This window comes from Echeneis naucrates, chromosome 15 (assembly GCF_900963305.1).
Source record: "Echeneis naucrates chromosome 15, fEcheNa1.1, whole genome shotgun sequence".
NCBI lineage: Eukaryota > Metazoa > Chordata > Actinopteri > Carangiformes > Echeneidae > Echeneis > Echeneis naucrates.
In genome coordinates this window covers 8,353,876-8,376,605 of record NC_042525.1, presented here as the reverse complement: position 1 = coordinate 8,376,605, position 22,730 = coordinate 8,353,876, and the positions used below count along the sequence as shown (strand labels likewise).

General features: G+C 43.9%; 1 protein-coding gene across 3 annotated transcripts in view; it reads right to left on the bottom strand.

The window, feature by feature from the left end:
- Window positions 1-22,730, bottom strand: part of slit1a (slit homolog 1a (Drosophila)) — an 81,866-nt gene that overhangs the window by 53,219 nt on the left and 5,917 nt on the right. For all 3 annotated transcript variants that reach the window (XM_029520842.1, XM_029520844.1, XM_029520843.1), the window contains exons 2-4: window positions 17,551-17,622; window positions 15,204-15,275; window positions 13,688-13,759 (exon numbers count right to left, since the gene is read on the bottom strand). In XM_029520842.1, coding sequence (XP_029376702.1) covers window positions 13,688-13,759; window positions 15,204-15,275; window positions 17,551-17,622 — 216 coding nt within the window. The remainder of the gene's footprint in view (window positions 1-13,687; window positions 13,760-15,203; window positions 15,276-17,550; window positions 17,623-22,730) is intronic.

Here is a 22,730-nt window from a genome sequence, read left to right as displayed (position 1 = left end):
AACTGTGGACTGGGGTCAACACCACATCAATGCAGCGCAAAAGATGTATTTAGCCAACCCTCTAAATGAATGCATTGGAGGCTTTCAGTAACTTGTTTTGATGAATTCCATGAATATGAATCTGACTCCATGATTCCTTAATTACTCTTCCGAAAACTGCACGAGGAACAGGCAACACTGAGTCTTCTGATGTCATGCTAAGCGAGTTTATATGCCAGTTTCTGGAGTTGTTCTCTGCTGCATTACCTCTGTGGTTTTGTCAGAGCGGTGAACCCTGACGGGCCAGACACACCCTCTGTCAGCGCAGGTATGCCCTCCACAATGCCAGGCGTTTTTCTTTTTCCATGTGTGTGGGCATGTCGGAACCACCATGTGCTATCGGTAACAGCTCAGGTGAGGACACCACATTCCTTTGGATTCGCTGTGAGTGTTGAGAACACAAGGCAGTGATTTAGCTGGTAATCTGCAGCAATTTTAGCTCCATGCTTGGTTTTGGAACCCACACATGCAGACACTGCAGGGGGAAAACTGATTCCCAAGGGAATTCTTTTTCTACACAACAACCACACAGCTTTTATGCAAAACACAGCAAAAAACATTCTTGGTGCTAGTTTGTTGCTGCTCATATTGTTGCTGGGATAAAAGTTCCTGCTTCGATACACCGTCAATGCACTGCAATGTACGGTTGGCAGCCTCAGAAAAAGAACAAATAAAGAGGACATGTTGGCCTGTCTCATGTTAAAGAATTGTGATAAGGAAACAGAATTCACACTCTGGTGACTCATTGATGAGTCATATTCAGTGAACCTTAAATTGGTGATAAAACATTTTTTGACGACGTTGCTCTCAGGACTCAGGGATGAACGGCAACACCAAAACGATAGCAGAGAACAGGCTGCACAGTCACACAGATCGTATAAAATTAACTGCAAGGGGAGAGGAGAGAGGCAGAGGGAGCGAGGAAAAGAGGTGAAAGAGGGCCTCATTTGAATAATAGTTCATTTTCTGAAAATGTACCTCTTCGTTTTGCTCATTTCACTACTCGTACTCTCTTGATGAGTGCTTCAGCTTTGGCAACAATAGTGTAAGTTTGTCCGTTTGTCCATATGTGTGTGTGTGTGTGTGTGTGTGACTGTTGGAGGTTTATGAAAGCCACTCCAGGGCCCTCCAAGGCCAGCCAGCCACGGCCAGCTTGACGATTGAGGATCGGAATTCAGGACAAAGAGGCTCTCCCCTGGTGTGTGTTTTACAGAATGAGCGAAACGCACAGCGTAGATTGAAGAAAGAGTGAGAGAGTGTGTGTGAGAAAGAGAGAGAGAGAGAGAGAGAGTGGGTGAGAGATGAAAGCCAGAGCAGGTGTGAGTGCCTGAAACACTACTGACAACGCAAAGACAGTGGCCTATTCAGTGCTGGGTAATTGCTGTTACAGTGACTGCTTGTTTCTTTAATTTCCTCTTTCGAGCTATAGAGCGGCTCTTGTGTTACACATTAATTATGTTTTCTGGAATCCCCTCCCTGCCACTGCCCCTCCCCCTCCCTGTTGACTGACAGCTAGGCTGCCTCCTGGCCCTGGCTGGCTCAGAGCAAGGGAGTGGGTGACTGAATAGGCTAATAAATGGTGAAGGAGGGGTTGGTCACACCCCGCCCTATTGTATTGGTGCTGTCATGGCTGACCCTTAACCAAACACACACACACACACACACAAAATTTCACGCACACACACTTTGATGGCTAACACAACCTTGTATATTGTCTCTCGTTCACACACACACACACCTTCACATCACCTCTGTCAGCCCTGACCCCATACCAAATACCCAGGCTCCCCCCTGTATCCAAGGTGACCAAATGAGGCCCCAGCAATCGCCTAGCAACTGGGGAACAATGAGCTCCAAGGAGACGGAATGGCTTGAGCAAAGGGCAGGCTTTTCTCTGGAGATGGAGGGAGGGATGGACGGATGGGAGCCGGGCTGGGGGGGCGGAGGGGATGAGGGGTGATGAGAATGTTGTTAGGACACATCTTTAACCGTGTCACAAAGAGGGTGCCTGCCTGGGAAACAAGGCTGTGCTTCTCTAACCCCGCTGGACGTCTCTGTTCAACTCTGCTTCGCTCAGCTCACTCTCACAACTTAAAAAAAAAAAAAGAAAAGAAAAACAATATGACTACTACCTTTTTTCTGCTCCAAACTCCTCTCTGTTTTAGACACAATATGAGAGGATGTCAGAAGTGAAGTCAGAAAAGTGAAAAGCAGGGGGAAAAAAAGCATTACGTAATTTGCCGTTCCTTAGAGACATCTGTCAAACACTGACATTTCTTTGTTATGCTGCATACACTAACTCAGGGCTGACAGCACTGCGACAACTTCAGCCCAGGAAACTTTTAACAAATTTGACTGCTAACACCAGTATCCCAAAGCTTTACACGTGCGGTGCAGAATCTTATCAGGTCTCCATCTCTTTTCCCTTGAAGGAGTGAGAGTGTTAACACAGATGTATCACCATCTTTCAGCTTTCTATATCCAGAGACACAGGTAGGAAGGTGAGCGAGGGTGAGATTGCCGAGGGGCTTAACATAGAATAACAACGCTGTCAATTCAGTATCCATAGAAACTATTAGGAGCTGAACTATAAAAAGACAAACATAAATCTACCCAGATAACTGGCTCATGCTGTGATGACTTCACTGAGGTATCTATCACATTCCCATCTTTGATTAAGACTCTGCCATTATCCCCTGATAAAGTTTCAAAGTTTAACACTCAAAGCTAAGATATTTTACTGATTAACTTCTGACAAGATATAAAAAAAAGTGCGAGAATAGGGAATAGACAGTGAATAAAATGGGTAAAGTGAGCAATGTGGACTGTTAGCATGGTCATGTGAAAACTCTTTGTTAGTCATGAATGGCTTCCTCTCTTTTAAAGAAGATTTATGAAGTGGAACCTGGGGAGAACGCCTATGCTACCAGCGTATACAAGACAGACAGACAGACAGACAGACAGACAGACAGACAGACAGACAGACAGACAGACAGACAGACAGACAGACAGACAGACAGACACACACACACACACACACACACACACAGATTTCAATTTTCTTTTGTGCACATTTACACTAATACAGTGTGAGAACTTTCTTCTTATTGTTTTTATGCCTGTTTAAATTTGGATTTGGGAGCAATTTACAGCATTAATCACATTTTTTTGATATGTAACAGGCTAAACATGAAAGCCCTCACCAATAAAAGATAATCATTAGCTGCAACCATAACATACATAAACATTACCACGACAGGAACGTGGCCTAATCCACCTGACAGAAATAATCCCTGTCTGTGGGGCTAATGAAGGTGTCAGGGGGAGGGAGCAATAATGCTGTGTGGCTAGGCATTACGGATTAATGGAGACACACACACGCATGTGAAAAGGCATGCATAGATTGGTTTTGGAAGATTTACCAGGAGTGGCTGGGGAGGATTTAAGGGATTGTATCACAAAAGTCAAGTCAAAGAGCATCAGACTTTGTTCAAACATCGCTTTGTTGGTCTTTCTTTGTCTCTGGAGTTATCCAGCTTTCAAATTTGCATTGTGTGTTGGCAGACTCAGAGTGCTAATAGAAAATGTGTGATAAATTTGTGTGTTTGACATTGATTTTTCACCTATGCTGTCCTGCTTAAAGTGTCTGACCTTCTGTTGCCTGTAAATATCAGTAAAGGTCAGACACAGGAATACTATAATTTATAGACTACACGGATTTCTTTGACAGTATTGTGTCTCCCTGTGTCTGCCTCTTGACTCCTAGGAACTGTATCCGTCTCTGGGTCTGGGGTAAGGTGACCCAATACTCTACTATTCTAAAAGCCAGTGGTTATATCCACTCCACTAACACCAACAACACCCCCCCACCAGCCATCGGCTTGATCTCCACATGAAAGCTGCTGCAAGCTCATTACCACAGCCTGGGGCTCATCAGGGCTTCCAGTCCCAGGGCCATTTATAAGCCAGAGAGTATAGAGAAATGCAGCCAGGAGGGAAGAAGAAGAGAAAGAGATCTCATATACGTCTTGCCATCCAGGCAGCCAGGTGCTAAAGATACTGATAAGGCACAGGGAGGAAGTAATAGACGGGGAGGAAAGGGAAGTGATAAGGAAGGTAGGACAAGGTAGATGACAGAGAAGAAGTGAGGTACAGTAAAAAGGTCAGGGGGATGATAGAGGGAAAACGGGGAAAGCTGACAGAGGGAGGAGGCGTTCTGCTCCTATCTATGTGCCATGTTTCATCCTCCGTAGGGCCCCACTGTCACACAGGCATCCTCCAGCAGAGTCCAGCTTTGAAGTGATAATGGGGCTGTTGGCTAATGCGCCGCTGCAGGTGCCCCTGGCTCTCTCTCCCTCTCAGTCTCCCAGAACGGTCACATAGATGAGAAGAGATGAGGATCCTTTCACAGTTTACAGATGAGGCCAATCTTTCTTCCCTCTGCCTCCTTTTCTTTCTTTTGCTTTATCTGCCAAACCCACTTACTCTATCCCCACACTATTTATTGCTTCTCAGAGAGAGTCTGTCACTTTTAGGTAATTCTGTTGCTCTCTAACTCATTTTACTCTGTTTCTACTCCTCTCATTCTCCATCAATTTACTTGATTGAAATGCAGCGCTACACTGGATATGGGAAAAAGGGATTTTAAAACTACTGGAAAAACAATTTAAAGTTCAGGAGTGGAGGAATCAACTTTCTGAGGTGTATAAATAATACATCAAGTAAAATTTGTAGGAGGAACTGATTAGAAACTGTGTTTTGTATTCCTCCCCTGCCTAACCTTCATTTCCCTTTCCATGGTCTCCCGTCTTTCATCCTATCTGCTTTCCAGCTGTGCCTTCTATCTTCTTGTGACTCCCTCCTTCACAATCGATACTTAATACCTCTCTCTTGCTCTTCACTCCCTCTGAGGTGTCAGATTGGTGTTACTGCAGGCCTTACTCAATTTGCAACACACAACAGGTAAAACACACACACATGCTAGAATCTGGCCACATCTCAGAAGTAACCCTCATTTCTGGAAGCTTTGGTTGGGTGTGGCAAGTATGTGTGTGTGCGTGTGTGTGCGTGTGTGTGTGAACTCTTGGTTGAAACAGCAGGGGAGGGGAATCGATTCCATCCTCCAGCAATTTCCTGTTATACTGTATACAAGTTAAGAAGGAAAGACACCCCCTGCACAGAGCAGCATACTGTTTCTCTCCAAAAAATATCTCCACAGTAGGCATACACATACACACTGGGGCTAATGAGATTACTGCGTCATGCTGCGATAACAGCGGGAGAGTATTGTGGAAAGGGAGCCAATATTGGAAACAGATAGGAATTTGTACTGGAATTCAGTTTTTCCTTCTTTGCTGTGTTCACTGGCCCTGTGCAGCTCCATATGTCTTTTTAATGGAATGTGGGCAGTCCACGTCCCTAAGCAGACAAGTGTCTTTTGTTTACTGCGAAGGTAGCATGGCCGGGGAGAGAGAGCGCAGAGCACAGAGGATAGATAGGAAGTTCTGGTTACGTTCAACATTTAAAACAGTTGGAGTGCATGAGTGTTTAAACCTTATTTTCCAGGTACTGAAACCATTAGTTTTTTTCCCCTCACTAGTCACATTGATGGTTTTACACGCATTACATGTAAATGACCAGAAATTGCTAAAAAGGTTGATTTATGTGTTTAAGTGAGTCAGACATAATACCGACTTTCAATTTAAAAGTGTCACTTTGGTCTGGTGGTCAATAGAAAACTGCCACAGAGTAAAAAAAAAAAAAAAAGGAAAAGGTGACTTTATTGGTGTTTATTTAGTGCATGTTTTACGTTGTCTATTTTGCTCTGTGACCACTGATTAAGCAGCTATGAGCTACTGCCAAAAACTATGAAATAATAGTTTTTCCAAATTATATGCCATATGCAAATAATAGACACTTGAAGTGCTAATGCAGGATATTAAAGAAGGAAAAAAGGCTTCTAATGTATTTGAGGCAGAAGGCAGCTAACATAATTCCCTTTCTGCAAGAGCCCCATTTAGAGAAGACCGACTCATTAAAGACACAAAGACACTGAGTAGGAAACATTGTCTGAGCCACTGGCTCTACAACGACTGGGGTTGCCTTCGTGATTTCTGTATTCTATATGTAGATGAAGTGACGATTTTGGAGAGACTTTTACAGCGCCTTCATGCAGGTTTATGCATTTTCTACTTGTTTTTATGGTTGCGTTAAATCTATTTCACTTTAAAGATTCAGATTGCCTTTTTTGCATTCAGTACTTTAGACACAAAATTAAATGCAAAACAAAGTAATCTGTATCATTGTGAAGTTTGATTTCTAATAACATTCTGCTGAAAATTACAAATCTATGTCCAGGGTTAAACGCCAGAGGGGTTATCTGGTGAATGCTTACGCAAAGGAAGAAGATGGTGTAAATCTAAACTACAGTTGTAGAGAGAGAGAGAGAGGTTGCCAGTTTCACTTAGCAAATCAAGGATTTCTCTGTCAAATCAATTGAAAGTTTACTTCTTTCTAAATTAACCTGCAACCATCTTAACCTCATTAATTTTGTTATACACAAGACGCTGTCCATATACAATAAAACAATCAGCCACCAAGCTCTCAAGCTCGGCTGTGACGTGTCAAGAACAAAGCCTGGAGGTGTGCTTAGAATGAAGTCCTAGGGATGGACCTACTCACCACAGACAAAGAGGAGACAGAGCCTAGAGTTCACATACACACACACGAACAGAAATATAGCCTAGGGGGAAGAGGAAAGAGTTCAACCAAAAACTCTCCTTCCAGAGGATAAAGGGATGCATCTAAAGCCTGTAATTACACACAAACGCACAACTAAAAATCCAAAAATCTCTTTCCATCCATTACGCCACACTTTTCCCAAGCAAATGGATCAGATCTTGTTCAGAAAATATGAGGCAGTTGTTTTTAGACATTTCACCTCCTAACTCTTTCTTTTTCTGTGCCTCTTCCACTTGCTCAGAAAAGGTAAACACCCTGAATTTGAGCCCCACAGAGCATTGGTTGCCACAGCACCAAGTCAGCAGGAGGTGGATAAAGTGTGCGTGTAGTGGCATCTGTGTGAATGTGTGTGAGCGTGCGTGTCTGTGTTAAGGCATAATTTGCCCTGCAGTTTGTTTGTTTGTTCTTTTTAAATCTCTGAATCAGAGACAGAGCCTGAGGCCACAGGATAGGGCTGGAACAATCATTTACTGTACGCGTGTGGGTTTGCTGGGTATGTGTGCTGGGGCAGGCACATGTGTGGGATGTTTTCCTACTATTTCCTGGTCAGGAGGATGCTAAGAAGGGTTTTCAATCCCCCTCTCCCCTGCCTCACCAACGGGATGGGAGGCTGTGTTCGGGTCTGCTTGGGCTGCTTCCAACGGTGAACTCCAGAGTCACTCAGAGTCTTGAGTGCAGACCCTAACAGCTCATAACTAGAGATTACATACAGATACTGTAGTCTTTTCGTTAAGCTCGGCACACACGACACTTCCAGATGATGATCCTGAGCTGATAGCGCTGATCGAAATGCCAGATCTCGAAGCGAAGCATAACGAGGTTGACAGATGTGCTGAGTGAAGGAAACACCTAATGCAGGGAGGATGCCCTTTATTATGGCCTTGATAAATGAGCTGACTTTCTCATTCTGATGGCTTCATTCATACACCACGCTGCTCGAGTGTACAGAGATATTATACACACACACATCCACTAACCATGTGTTCATACACACTCAGGAAGGACAAACCAGCCACGACTGTATGGGTTGTTACTGGCTGGGACTGCAGCATTCCTTAAGCCCCTGCTTTCAGATTCCAAGGAGTAAGTGTATGAAGGTATGTGTGTGTGTCAGGACTTGAGGGCAGCCTTTCCTCCTGTGTCTGTCAGGTCCAATCTGGACCAGGCGAGGCCAGCCGTCACAGAGGCAAACTGTCGGCAGCGGAACAGAAAGGAGGAGGAGGAGGAAGGGGGGCCTTCATCCTCGGCAGCTCCACCAGTGAAATCCCTGTGTGTGTATACTCATGACGGATCTAGACCACACTGTGATGTCTTATTCATGCTGTATCAATTCATAATGACCAGGCCAGTCCCCAGTGTAAAAGTGCACACACACAAACACACGCCGGCACACACACAAGAATGTGCACACATGTATAATTCGAACCGCCATGAAGAACTTGTGTGAGTTTGTGTGTGCATGTTTGCTTGCACAATTATTTAGAGCATCAGAGTTGGTATGTAGAGCAGTGTGTACCAGACGCTGGACACAAACACACACAAAACAGCACTGATGTCCTAGCGCCTTAGTGTGAATATTTAACAAGGCTCAATCCATCTGTTCCATTATTCATGAGGAAGGACACAGAATCGTTAGTAAATATAAACACTGCTGTTTCTCTCCTGTTTTTGCTGCATCTTGGCTCCTCCCGTTCGCACCTCTGACCGTCTCATTCTATCTTCTTCCACTTTTCCCTCATTCATTCTGTTTTCTCTATTTTTTGGTCCCTTCTCTACTCTCTCTCTCTTCCTCTCTCTCTCTGTGGCTCCCATTGTGCTGCAGTTGTGAATATTTCAGATGGCGGAGTGGTTTTTAAATTACCCCCTTTTGGCTTCCGCTCTCCTCACTTGGTTTGGTCTGCATTTCTCTCTCACACACAGTCCGACTCGTAAAGAAAACAGCGACAAGCCATAAAAGCCACTTTTACCAGCTGACAAGGACAGGGGCAGGAAGAGGGGCAGGGGCAAGGAGTTAAGGTCTGATTGGTATTTTTCAGTTGGCAGCCAGGCCGGACATTTCATACCTCTGCAGAAACCTAAATCCTCGTCCTGCATCTTGAAAAAAACAAAAAACAAAAAACGAAACATTACAAAAAAAACCCCCAAAAAAACCCTCCACTTATTTCTAGCGGTATCCAGCCATGCAGAGAGTTTTTGTTCCATTCATCCAAGTTCAAGATTTATCTTTTGTGACATGAGAAGAATTAAGGCTTGTTGGTGGAGGTCAAAATTAAAAAAATATATAATTTTAGAAAATCAGCAGCTGTATCCGTTTCCAGAAGAAGTCTCCACTAAACCGTAGATGTCGCTGTACAGTTCACAGAATTTAACACCCATATATATCTAAATATAAACATAAATAGACCATAATTATCTGTAAGGGTAGATCAGACTTGTGGGAAGTAAAACTGTTTATCTGACGTAGGCAGGTATTTAGCTGCACTAAAAGTTAACTTTTTTGACTTTTTGCTGTCAGTATTTACTGTGCCAGACAAGCCAAGGTCAAGAAATCAGCACGTCTGCCATCGATGGCATAGAAACCTCCTGATGAAGACACGTTGCCATGGGAACTGCTGCCAAGCAGGGGCCAAAACAGTCCTCAGAGAGAGAGAGAGAGAGAGAGACCTTGCATGTCAAGGCAGGTCATTCATCAGCAGAGACAAAGCAAAGGAAACGACAAGACTGGCTTAATACCATTAACAGGCTGCCAGCCACACACGCATGCACATACACACAGACACAGCACATTATTATACAAACACTTAAAAACAGTCATAAGTGGGGAAAAAACATTCACAGCATTCACAGTCATGCAGTCAAAAACAAAGTTAATTTGCTTTGTGGCATGAAATGTTTTGGAGCACCAGACTGAGCTCAGTCAATCTGCAGAAAATGAAAAGGAGAAAATTCTACATATTGAATGATAATGAGATCCAAAAAGAAAAAAAAAAGTGGGAAGACTGTGACACAGAGATGATTTATAGGTTTAATGATAGTGCACATTATCTATTCTGGATTGCCGTTCCCCAAACAATTTTTTTCCCCTCACACTCAGCTACCGTTCCCTAAGCATCAAGTGATCAACAAACAGAAAACAGCATCTCTCCAACACAAACAGAGCAGGCAGCCCAGGATCATCACACAGCCGAAGCTGCTCTTTTATCTACAGTCACAGCCATATAAAGAACGTAATCCCGTGTGTATGCCTGCAATCCACACATTAGCACACAGAGATATAATTATAGTGTTATTCTGTGTGTGTGTGTTTGGATCTAATTGGTGTTATTTATATTTTGCTTCTCATTTTCTCTCTTTTGTGAGTGTGTGTGCATGTGCTTGTATGTAACCCAGCCAGTGTTACACCATGTGTTTAAGGTTTGTGTACATCAGGATACCCGTTGCCAAGAATTAAAATGAAAATGAAAGATGGAAGAAGGGATCTTGAAGGATGAGACACACCCCCTCTACAATCCTTTGCCAGGATTCCCTCAGCTCCCCTGTAGTGCAGGTACAACCACACCCTTCCCACCTCCTTGATGGGAGGCATCAAGGGGACACACAAGGGAAAACCTCCCTTAACCATCCCCTCACCCCATCACGCAACACTGCACATTAGCCGTTAATGAAAGCAACACCCCTTCAAACAACCCTGTGTTGTTGCCGGCATTTGTTTGTGGCAGCAACAAGCAAGATGGTAATCAAAAACCGCAAAATACCCCTTCGCCTCCTCCACCCCCCCAACCCACCATCCTGAGACCAAACCAGATGCTACTCCCCGGGGCCAGCTATCAGCACCGCACTCCTCTGACTCTACTCACCTATACTCTTTTTTTTTTTCCACCATCCTTCCTTCCTCTTGCTCTCCCACTGTGAAAAGACACTAATTACAGACGTGGATGAGTAGATTACAGATCTGAAGTGCAGTGGAAGTGGGATGAGGAGAAGTCAGGGGTGGTGGGCTGGGGGCAACAGGTCGTTAACAGTGATGAATGCAACTCTATTTTCACTGTTATTGTTCACCGATGTTCTGCGCTGCGCCCTCACCTCTGCGCCGCTGTTCCCGTAACTTCTCATCAGTGCCATCCATCACAGGCAGCTTTAACTAACTCTATCTCTAATCATCTCTAATCAATTCCAATTATCTCTCCTCTGCCTCGCATGCATCAGTGTCTCTGGTATCTTTCAGGGATTGAAAAAAAAACAAAACAAAACAGAGGAACAGGGATGACGATAACAAGGCGGGCTCTCTAAAAGGAAAGGATTTATATATACTTCCCATTGCTAAATTCTCTGGTTCCACCATGAAACAAAGCACAGTATACATTTCTAACAAATTTAGATTCAAGCAAAATGTGATTATTTCCACATTTAAAAAAAAAAAAAAATCAATAGAGCCAAGAGTGAACCGTGGCATTTTTCTAAATCTGCATTCCAGTAAAAACACTTGCATTCTCTGTCCTCCTTTAGAAGTGAAATTTAATTAGCCAACTACTTTAATGGCTGTATACAAGTCAAGTGTTTGAAAACTCCCCACAAAACAACTGCTGCTCATTTAACCGACAGTCTTTTTATAAACCCGGCTAGCCTTTCCTCTAAAGTTTAATGAGAGCAACGATCTCATCTGCTACGCCTCCTTCTGCTATCCTCTACGTTCTTCTTTCTGGTTGTCCTCTCAGAAGGATGTCTGAGACAAATAGCCACTTTGTTATACAAGCTTTTCCTTAGGCCCTCTCTTCAGAATGAGGAAAAAGAGAGAGAGAGAAAGAGGAGTGGAAAATGTACAAGAAAAAGAGAAGGGGGTCAATTAATCCTGCATCCATGAGAAGAGAAACCATCTGGGTTAGTGCTCCACCTGAGGGCAGTGGGCTTTCACATTAACCTCCCTTATTAGGATTATAAAGGCAGACCCCATTCCTGGTGAGAACTTTGAGCAAGTGCAAAGAAACCCACACAAGTGAATATGCAACCACAGACTCTCTCGCTCTCTCTTTCTGTCATCCTCAGACACACACACACACACACACACACACACAAAGGCGAGATGAAATAGCTGCAAAAGTCTTCCTCTGGGAGCTGAGAACCTTTTAAGTCCATTAAAAGCTGCTGGCGGGAGCGAGACAAGGCTGTAACCTAACTGCATCAGACTGGAACCAGAACTTATGGTGTGGCCCAGACGCACCGTTCAGGAGTTCAGAAACACATTAGGAAAAACCTTTGTCTTCTCCGCTGTTTCTAATCCCACGCTAGTAGACCTAATTTTTTAACAAGCATGGGAAGTCCTTCATCAAATGCTAAGTATCAGTCAAACACAGGCACCATAAAAATTGCATTAATTTCCAATTCCATGGGCCAGGATAGTAGATTTGTTTTAACTGTTCAAGAATCTATGGTGCTTCCACACCTGCAAAGCTTCAAAAGATCCACGACAATTTTTTTTTATCCAGCCAAGGGTAAAGAGCAAATGAGTGTATACACAGACACATAGCAAATCGATTAAGAAATGTTAAACAAAGTCTCATTCTCCAGGACATGGCAGGAAAGCCAGCGCAAGCTTTAGAATAATGAGCATGAAGTTAGATTGGATGAAACGGGGGAGCTGTGCTAGCACAATCCAGTGGCTGTTGGCAGCGCCCGTTGTTCCAGATGGACTAATCATGCTTGTTCAAGGCCATCCATTGGTCTGGAAGGCCTTGCTCTGCTCTGTGTCTGCTCCAGCAAGACAGACAATTCAATACTGCTCAGTGTTAGCAAGGCACAAGTTGGTCAGTCCTGCCCATCAAAAGAACGAGACATCCCCGTAAAGACCCCGCAGGTTGGTTTTGGCATATTGATAGGTGATGTGGGGAGATACTTGTGAAGAAGTGACAGATAGATTCAAGATGGTGTTAAAACATCAAACACAAGATAAACAGATGGAGTGCTGAGGCCGGGATCATGGGTTAGTAGTATCACTATGTGGATAGAAGGCAGGGAAATTATTTTTCCATGTCCCGCTATTTCATTGTTCCCAGATGCTTCAGGTAATCTGAACTGAAATAATGTGAGCTGGAATGATCAGTCAGCAACAAGGACACTGATTATCCTGAAGCAAGAAGCAAAAGAAAAGAAAAAAAATAGCACTGAGCCTCGTTACAGATGGGATAAAAGTTTAGCAATACTGTTGGATTGTCTCGATCTATGGAGTGCATGAGCAGAAGCGTTTGTGTGTGTGTGTGACATTATGGGATAGGTCTTAACAAGTGGAAACCAAATCAGGACACATCTCGTTCTTAGGATGGAGGTTCCTTGACGGAGTGAAATTTTTGGGACCTCTCCAGTGACATAAAACAACCATATTAAGTGAAAAAGACATCGTTTCACCTGGAACAGAGTTCAAAATGTAATATGTCCCTTATTTCAAATCCCAGTGTCACACCAACTCCCTGTCACCAGTGGACTCCGGCAGCCAAGCATACAGAAACTGCAGATAACTTGGCATGGCAAGGCCCAATGACATGCACTCAAGAAAAACTCAACATTTCCATTCAGCCGATTCATTTTGTCATACACACTCACTGCACAGTGGAAATCACTGAATATAAATTCACATAATTCACCTAATAAGTCTGGATGTTAATGAGACTCAATGACCTTCCAGCAAGGGCAAATGTAGCAAAATTGTTCAGTTACGTTTAAACCAAGCCAAAGCCAACATTCATCAGACTTATTGAAACCAGGCCGTACAGCATATAGCTATAGTACATGAGATTTCTGAGCAACCTTGGTGGCTTGCATAATAAAGAAAAGACAAAGAGAGGCGGTGTGACAATAAAAACTATGTGTGTGCTTTACGGAAATTAAAAAACAAAGAAAAAAAAAGTGAACTTACAGTCGAGACAGGGCAGGGTTCTTCTGAAACAGCAACTCAGGAAGCTGCTGCAGTTGATTACGGTTCAGCCGCCTGCGGCAGGGAAAACATATGATCAACCAGTGAGCTTGTGTGTGTGTGTGTGTCTATGCATGTGTGCCCTTGAGTGTGTAGGCTGTGAATAATTTCAGCTAGCTGCCATAGAATCAGCTTAGCCACAGGCTATTGTGTTTCAGTGTGCTCTGAACGTCACATAAATATCCAACTCAAAGTTCAGGGGAATTAAACTGCTAGTGAGAGAGACAGCATCGTAAATTATCTCCACACAGTTAAATCACAATGCTACACTTTGTAGAATTCACTGCTTTCCTGCCTTTCCCAGAATTACTAAATAGCAGCATTCCCATTTAAACATGTGAATTACATTCACCAGCTATCTGAATGGGAACAGATTTTATCGGGAGCAAACAATCAAAACATCATGTTCCAAAATAAAATTAAGAGAAAGGGATGAGCTTATTCAAGCCCAAGGAAGCACTGACAAGGATGGTGGTTGGCAATAGACTTCATGTCGAACAACTAACGTCCAAGACTGGCAGGCTTTATTCAAATACAACAATTAAGTCAATGAGGAACAGACTGTTGCTAATTTGTTGGAAACCACAACTCTTTTCCCTCTGAATGGCCCATTGCAGGCACATGGGAGTGAATGCAGTGGCTGTGGCACAGAGAGGCTACAAATCTGTAAAGCAGGCTGCTGCCATGCCTTCAGACACATTCAGACAGATGTTGGGACTTGTGCCATTCACCGTATACACTAAGAAGAGCGCTTGGCCAGCTGAGGTGGAGATTTAGTGTGTAATGGGCATTAATGGTCTGCTGCCGCTCTGTTCACACTGAACTGTACCTGCTGGTGGGTAAGTGGTTTTAAAACATTATAGAAACAAGCCACTTGATTTCCACATTGGCCTGGCACACATATCCACCCAGTGTTCAGGATCAGTAGAATATGGCGGATAGGTATGGTAATGTAAATTGTTAATGTGGTTTTCAGAACTGGAGAAAGTTAACCACTATGTGTGCATGACGGCATGTGTCCAAAAAATCATCTGCTGTGCAGGTTTCCATGTGGGTAACACTATTGATTTGAGCTGGTTGAGGTGTGGTTGACTGTGTTTGTCTGTGTGTTTTCCTAGCCGGTTTACAAACTGCAGAGAAGCCCTGGTGCTGTCCAGATGAGCCAGGGTCTGCGGTGGGGGAGGCCTCTTAAGCCCACACATCCCACTGAGGGCATTCCTGTCAGGCTGGGCTAATAAAAAAAAAATACTCCCAGCCCACGCTGCACCCACTCAGCACCATCCGACCACAATGAAATGTCGGGGAAGTGCCTCACACTTGATATCCTCTTTACAGTCAGTTGCTCCTGTTAGGCTCATTACACTCAGCTAATCCAAGAACTGAATAGACATCAGTTGATGCTGAAGTTTAGAAAAGAAGCAAAAATGTGTTATTGCTGGTCGCTCTTGGTAGTACTCACAGTCTCTCCAGCTCCTTCATGTCGTCAAAAGCCCCACGCTCTATCACAGTAATCTGATTCTCCATCAGCTGCCTGCAGAGAGAGAATAGATAGAAACTACATGAGATAGTGTGCCTTTGACTTCAAGACTCTACAAGTCACTCAAAGTATTTGGGGGCTTTGGGGCTTGAATTGTCAGACTCTTTGCAGTATGTATATTCAAGCTGCATGCAATATATTCAGCACCTCTCTCTCGCATGTGTGTGCACACTCACACACACACATACACACGCAAGGGCAAAGGTGCGGACTGAGGGCATAGTGTGCAGTCTTTGAGGAGAGGGGAAAAAAAAAAAAAGCAGGGATAGCAGCCAGGAAAGTTTTCAAGGTGGCTCAAAAAGTGTAGGTCCATGCTCTAGTGTGGTCTGTTGGTTGTAGTGGCTGGGCAGAGAAGAGACCAGGTAGGCAGGGGGTCAGAAAGTGTTAGAGAGGAAATTCATTTGGGCTCCAAGGTTTTTTACAATTGGCACAATCAAAGGAAAGTATGTGTGTGTATACTTGTTGGACAGTATCAGAGTTGTAGGTTCTACTTCAAGGCAATTAGTCAAAGACAAACGAACATGGATGCACACAAACATACAGTACACACACACACACACACATGCACACACACAAGCAGGAAAACCTCCTTTCCCCACTTACACTGCCAAAGCTAACGCACAAAAAAGAGGCTTGGATGGTTTTGGAAGTGTTGCAATAACACAAGGTCAGGAAGGAGAGAAAAGTGTCCAGCAGCTTTAGAAGCAACAAGAGCTTTCCTTCATTACGTATACAACTGTTCTGTGTTGAAGGCAACCTCTCATGTCTCCTGTGAGGCCACGTCGTGCTGAAACTCAGCAGTCTGGGCCTCCTCCCCATCAAATATAAATGCTAATCACTGTTCGCACTCCATAAACATAGAGAGAAAAGTGCAATTCACCTCCGATCTCTTTCTCATGAATTTAGATGGAAGTGGAAAAAAAAATGTGATGAGTACTTTTGAATAAAGAAAAGTTTTTTTTCCTGCAGACTGTCTGAGGGGATGTAGCCTTCAAATTCTCTGATCTATTTTTCCCCAGATTATTTCTCTATTGTCCCATTTTTCCTCATATACGCAAAAACACACACACACACACACACACACACACACACACACACACACAATACTGATCCAGAACAGCCCCAGACTCCTTTGTCAGATGAATGATGGTAAATCAGCTGTGTTGATTTTAGACTGACAGGATGAATGGCAGCTGACTGTAAAGATAAACCTCTGTTCCTGTTTAGTTCCTTCTGAGGGTGGCTCAGGGGTCAGCAGGATCACAGGTCAACCTGCTGTTAGTCTTGTGGCTGCTGCCCCAGAAAGATCACAGGAGGCAGACTGCGCATGCAGACATGCCCTTCAACTCCATTGCACTAATCATACATCCTGTCTGAAATCTCAGAAAGAGTGAGTGTTATGCGCAGCTGAACGTTGGTGCGAGAGAATCCAGCTTTTATTGCAAAGGAAGTTCTGTCTCTAATCCCCCTGCAAGGAGTTGTTTCCTTCTTACTTGCTGGAGGCAAGTTGGTGACATGAAGGTATTTCACCTTCACATGGGGGTAGAAGATGGTGCAGAAAAGGAGGTATGCGTTGGAGGACAAGAGGGGACAAGGAGGAGTGGGAGCAAACGAGAAAAAAAACAAAACAGGGGGCAGTGGGGGGATGGGTGAATAAGGAGAAGGCTTGAAAATCGTCAGGCTTTGCTGGGTAGTAGGAATTATGTGCAGCTCGTGTTACATTTCAAATGTGTTCAGGTCTACACAGCTTCCCCTTTGGCAGTGTTTTTATCACCAATGGCACCTCACACAAATTTGTGCATACACATAGACACTTGTATAACTACTTGTACAGCTACAAGTGCTTTTAAATTTTAACATGGGGGGAGTCAATGGCTTCACCTGAATGTGTTAACTGTGTTGAGAGCCTATTTAGGACTTGTGCTTGTGTACACATTACATGTTGATGTGTGGGAACAGAGGGCAAGTGAGCATGTGTGTGTCTAAGGGACAATAAGTGCTATTACAGCAGCCTGTATGTAGTGAGAGAGAAGTCCATTACATCGCTACTTGCACTCAGTCACTCAGCAGCTTAATGTACTCCTGAGTAGGACTCTTGACAGAAACATCTATGCTTCACTGAGTTTATGCAAATTTGAGCTGCAAACCTGTACAATTTGTGAACTGCAAGCTCTGGTAGACACAAACAGATAAACTGACATGGATGGGCACCGCAGATACACCGACAGTGAACTTGTCATTCACGTCAACAGGACGGCAAAGTACTTACAGAACTCGGAGATACTTGAGTCCAGCAAAGTCACTCTTGGTGATGCGTGTGAGGTTATTCCCATTCAGCTCCCTGTCAAGACAGACACAAAAAATTGTAAAAAAATAATTAATCTTTATTCTCTCTTGGGGCCTTTTCAGTTTTAATGGCTAAAAGAGAATACAATGGCATGGAAGCATCTTTGTCTACTGATACATGAGTCAAATTCACATCTGCATCACTTCACACATACATGGTGCACACACACAGCACCTCAAGCTGATTGTTAAAGCATACTGCTGGTGTAATATATGCCAGGAACATATTTAATTTCTGGTGTCTAAATTAAATGCAATGTCACATAATGTTATATACATTGTTGGACGGCACAAGAAAGGTTGTGTTAGAGGTAAGTTCACGTTTAGTTCTAATACTAGTGGGAGATATGAAGAAATCCCATTAAACTGGAAGCCACATTTGAGCTCCCTGTTTGTCTTTCTATTCCAGCCCTCTCCCACCAACACCAACAACCCCCCTCTCTGTGTCTGCCATGTCCTTCTACTGTTGGTGGGGATTAGGAGGAGCCAGCGGAGGGGATTTGGGTAGGGCCACAAGGCCAGAAAGCTAAGTGCTGTGGATATAATGAGAGCACCCTCCTGCTGAGAGCTGGCCGTCATTGAAAAAGAAGGGAAGGAAAAAATGGCTGAAAAACAGAGGTTTTAGATTTACTTTTGGGCTCTTAAAAGTTATCCATCATCTATTGGCTGACAATAAATATTTCCAATAGGTTGTGTATGTGATAACTCCAGTGTAGCATGCTGAACTTGTCTGCAGCACCCGCAGTGGTTTGGTGGATTCAGTTACCTCTGCTGATATAAGACAGTACTGCTTTATTTCTTTGCAGAACACTGTGGAAGATTCATATTTGACCTCAGTAACACATTGTATTTTCATGACAGAAGGAAAAGAAAGAAGGAAAAGCACACCAACCATAGAAACCACCCAGGTGCTGAGCAAAATCAAAATATTCAGAGTTTCTCTGTGCTACTGCACTTTCTAAGCATTATGGGTCCACCCCACACTGACCTCCCTAACTCCCCCCAACCCTCAAAGCACAACCAAAAAACCGGTTCCAAATCTACGCCCAAAGCACCGGTCTCTCTCCCTCAGTCACTCTCTCCTTCTTTCGTCTAATGACCACTCCGGGGACTGTAGTGCTATGCAGTATGAAAAAGAACGTTCATTACAGACAGATGGTGTGTGTATGTGTGTGCGCATGTGTACACAGGTGCATCGACAGGCCAAGTGACAGGGCCACAGGAAATAAATAATGGACTGTGCTTCATTAGCCTGGGCTTCGATGCACACACATGTGGTGCTCATTACAGGTGCTTACGCAGATAGACACACACGCATCCACACACACGCCTCAGGATTTCTAGTGTCTTATCTTCAGGGTGGTCACTCTAGATGACACCCGGAGGACATGAAATAGGTTGGAAGATGGAAGGAGAGAAAAGAGATGATAAAGCGAGAGATTGGGGAGGGGGGTATGTGGAAAAATGACTCACACGTAAACAAGTGAAACCACACTTTTCTCCTGCAGCAATGAAGTCTTGCTTTATCCTGTAAAAGAGACATGCCATAGTTTCAGCGTGTACTCCAGAGCTGAGTAATCAAAGCTGCCCCGCAACACCATCTCAAAGTATTTTGTGAGTTGAGATTTTGTATCTGAACTGAATGTGCTGTTCCTGGAAACTCCGTCAGAGGATGGGGGTTTATCCTGCTGTAAGAGCTCATCATGAGAAGGCAGCTGTTCAGCCATGCTTTGACATTTAAGCAATGCTCAAAGGCCACCAGCATCCAACGAAGTCTAAAGTAGTCAGGATCCACACTGTATTTGACATACTCTAACCTTTTCCACTGGCATTTTGCAAAAGAAATCCTGCAATGTGTTCAAGTCCTTTAAATGGCCAGGATATAAATGGGTCCTGAAAATTGCCCAATAATGTTCTGCTGAGGTTCACATGCCTCAGGGACTGGTGACTCATGTATGTTTACATGGCCTTCTGCAGTGGAGGAGTAAAATGCACATGTATGAAATAAACTACTCTACGCATGCATTTTGCATAGAACCTTCAAACTCCATTTAAAGAGGCCCCTTTTATATAGCTTTCTGATTTGAGTGCATGGCCCATATACACGCACACACAATGTGGTAAAGATTGCAGTGTTTGACCTGACCTGCTGACTTGAGGGAGTACTCTGGCTACCAAGTTACTCACCAGTCTGACGGGATGATCTATTGCTGATTGATGGAAAGTGGCTGGGATTCACATAGTTTCATGACCAGAAAGTAACGTTTGTGTGTGCATGCACAGTCAGGTATCAGTGGTATGCAAATTAAATGGTCATTGAACATTGCCGCTAAGTCCTGCACACAGATGTACGAATTAAGGTGGGTGCTAAATACAGAAAGATAAGAAAATCTGGACTCTGCATACAGCCTGGAGAATCAGGGTGGTCGTCTCTGTGTTGATTTCATATTAAGTAAAGATACTGTAATATATTGTGACTGACTAAAAGAAAATCTGCTGTTTATTAGCTAGAATATCAGTTGATACTATTTTCTTTGTTTTAAATCAAAGGGACCTACGAAATGGCTTTTGGCACAGCTGCAAAGGCATGCTCACTGCTTTCATATACAGATGTTTTGTAGTACTGACTTTGTGCAGGTTTTCACATTACAGTCCTTCAGCATTACTTTGGAGGCTGAAAATTATTAGGTATCATTCCCAGTTCCTACAGCGAAGGATTTCCACCTCTAACCGCTTCAGTCAAATCTCTTCCATCCTCTGGAAACTCTGTAAGGATCCCCAGTGCTGACACACTTCCTGGAGAGCAAGTGGATTTATGACATCACTATCTAATCCTTTTTTATCCACCAGCCCGATCTGATTGATGCCTGAGAATACTTCCTGGTGCACCTTCCCTTGGGTGGACACGAGGCAGCTACACTCCACCACTCTACATCTCTATAATTCAAAGGGACTCAGACTGCTGCTACAATGCTGAAAAACTCATTATGTTTATTTCTGCCAGCTGCTGGGGTCCCTTAGCTGAAGGGAACCTGGTTCAAATTGAGCAATATTACATAAAATGAAATCGGCAGACTGAAGGGAGGATAAGCAAACATACTTGCTCACTAAAGTCTCCACACAGATACACTCATGCAGCTAGAAATGACCACATGTGCTCTGTTCCTTACATACATACACAAAGAGCAGAAAAATATACTGAATCAAGGAAGGCACACAAGCCCACCCAGTAGGATGTACACAAACAGTGCCTCCGGGAAAGCCAATTGTGTTCTGTCGGGAGCTCAGTGGGGCAAAATGCATACTGGTAACATAACGGTAATGAGAGAAACTACTGCTGGCAGTGCTGCTTTTCACCAACATTATCGATTTATGCAGAGATGCATAAAACTTAAATGAATACAGATGCAGAAGGACAGTGAAGGTGTCAAAATGATGATTCAGTTACTTACATAACACAATAAGGCAGACCACTCCATATAGGCTCATCACACATGAAGAATTTTGTGAAAGCTGCCTGTTCTTCAGCGATAAACTATACGGCTTCCTCATACAGTACAAAGAATGTTGTGGTCATGCTCTTTTTCTGCCTACTATGGGAAAATCTGCCCTATGCTGAGGCTAGACATGGTTCACAAAGGTCAGTCACTGATTGTGCCAATATTCCACAAAACAACTGGCAATGCAATTCGTACTGACGGTATGTCTGTCGAGACATAAAACTCACCCTCTAGTCTGATGATAATCCTCATGGCTGCACATTACCTCTGATGCTGCTGTTCTTTCAGCCTGCAGCCAAGGAGAAACTGAAATGGCAAAATTGTAATCCACCTAGAGGTCAAACTTCTAGATTTAATTTAAGTAAATGCATTTTGTCACCTTTCTCCTGTTCTGACTCTAGAATTAAATGACTTATTAAGGTCCCTTTTTTGCAATGGAGCCATTCTGTATCGCTGCTGTCAGCACCACAGGACCATTTGTCCTGAACAGCTTTAGCCTGGCAGGGAAGACAGAAGCCGGCTGATTGAGGATCGGTGGCCCAGCATTGCTCAAACTCCTCACTGTGGAAACAATCTGACTACCAGAAGCCTGAGGTCTTGCGCAGCCCTAGCACTGATGCTGATTAATCACAATAACACAGTGATAACACTATTTGACCAGATCAGCACGTGCTCTCCCTAATGAATGGACTGAACAGGTTGCGAAGCTGCCAGACTCTACGGCATATGGACATGACAGCCGTGAAACATGCAGGAGGAGGAGGAGAGAGAGAGGGCAAAAAAAAAAAAAAGAAAAAGGACAGCTACTCTGACAGTGTTGTTAGCTGCCTAAAAGTGACGGAGTGGAGAAGTGTGGTGGAGTGTTGCGAGTAGCTGGGGAGCTGTGAAGAGTTGACGAGCCGTCTGGGAAACGTCAGTGAAGACATGAGGCCTTGATGGCTGATCGAGTGAGAGGAGAAAGTGACCTACATACTAGTTGGTCCACCGGGCTACAGGAACTGCCAGTACCATCCAGGCTCACAGCAAATTCACACTCCAAGAGGGAGAGGAAGAGAGAGAGAGACCAAGACAGGCCAGACCACCATAACCAAAACAACACACTCTTAAACCCAACTGGAACACTTCTATCCACACCAAGAGTTTAGATTTCTTCTCAGCTTGAACAAAACAGTCCCTTTCCACTGAAATGTGGCTTTCAGACATGCAGTTAAGGCCCTCCACTGTACATTTTTAGTGCGTGTGTGTGTGTGTTTGGTGTGACTGAGAGTGTTTTCCCGACTCCTGGGCTCCTCAAGGGCTATTTACAGTTTTCATTCTGCTCAGTCAGGCCTCAGGAGCAGGATTACTGATAGGGAAGGTAAACATCAAGCAAATCCCACACATGCATTTGACTCTCACATTCACCCACAGGCACACGTGCGCACACACACACACACACACACACACACACACACACACACACACACACACACACACACACACACACACACACACACACACACACACACACACACACACACTAAACCTTGAACCCTGCATCTTGCAGACCCTCTCTAAATTTATAAACAACTATAGGCTAAAGTCAGGGACCCCCCAAACCCAT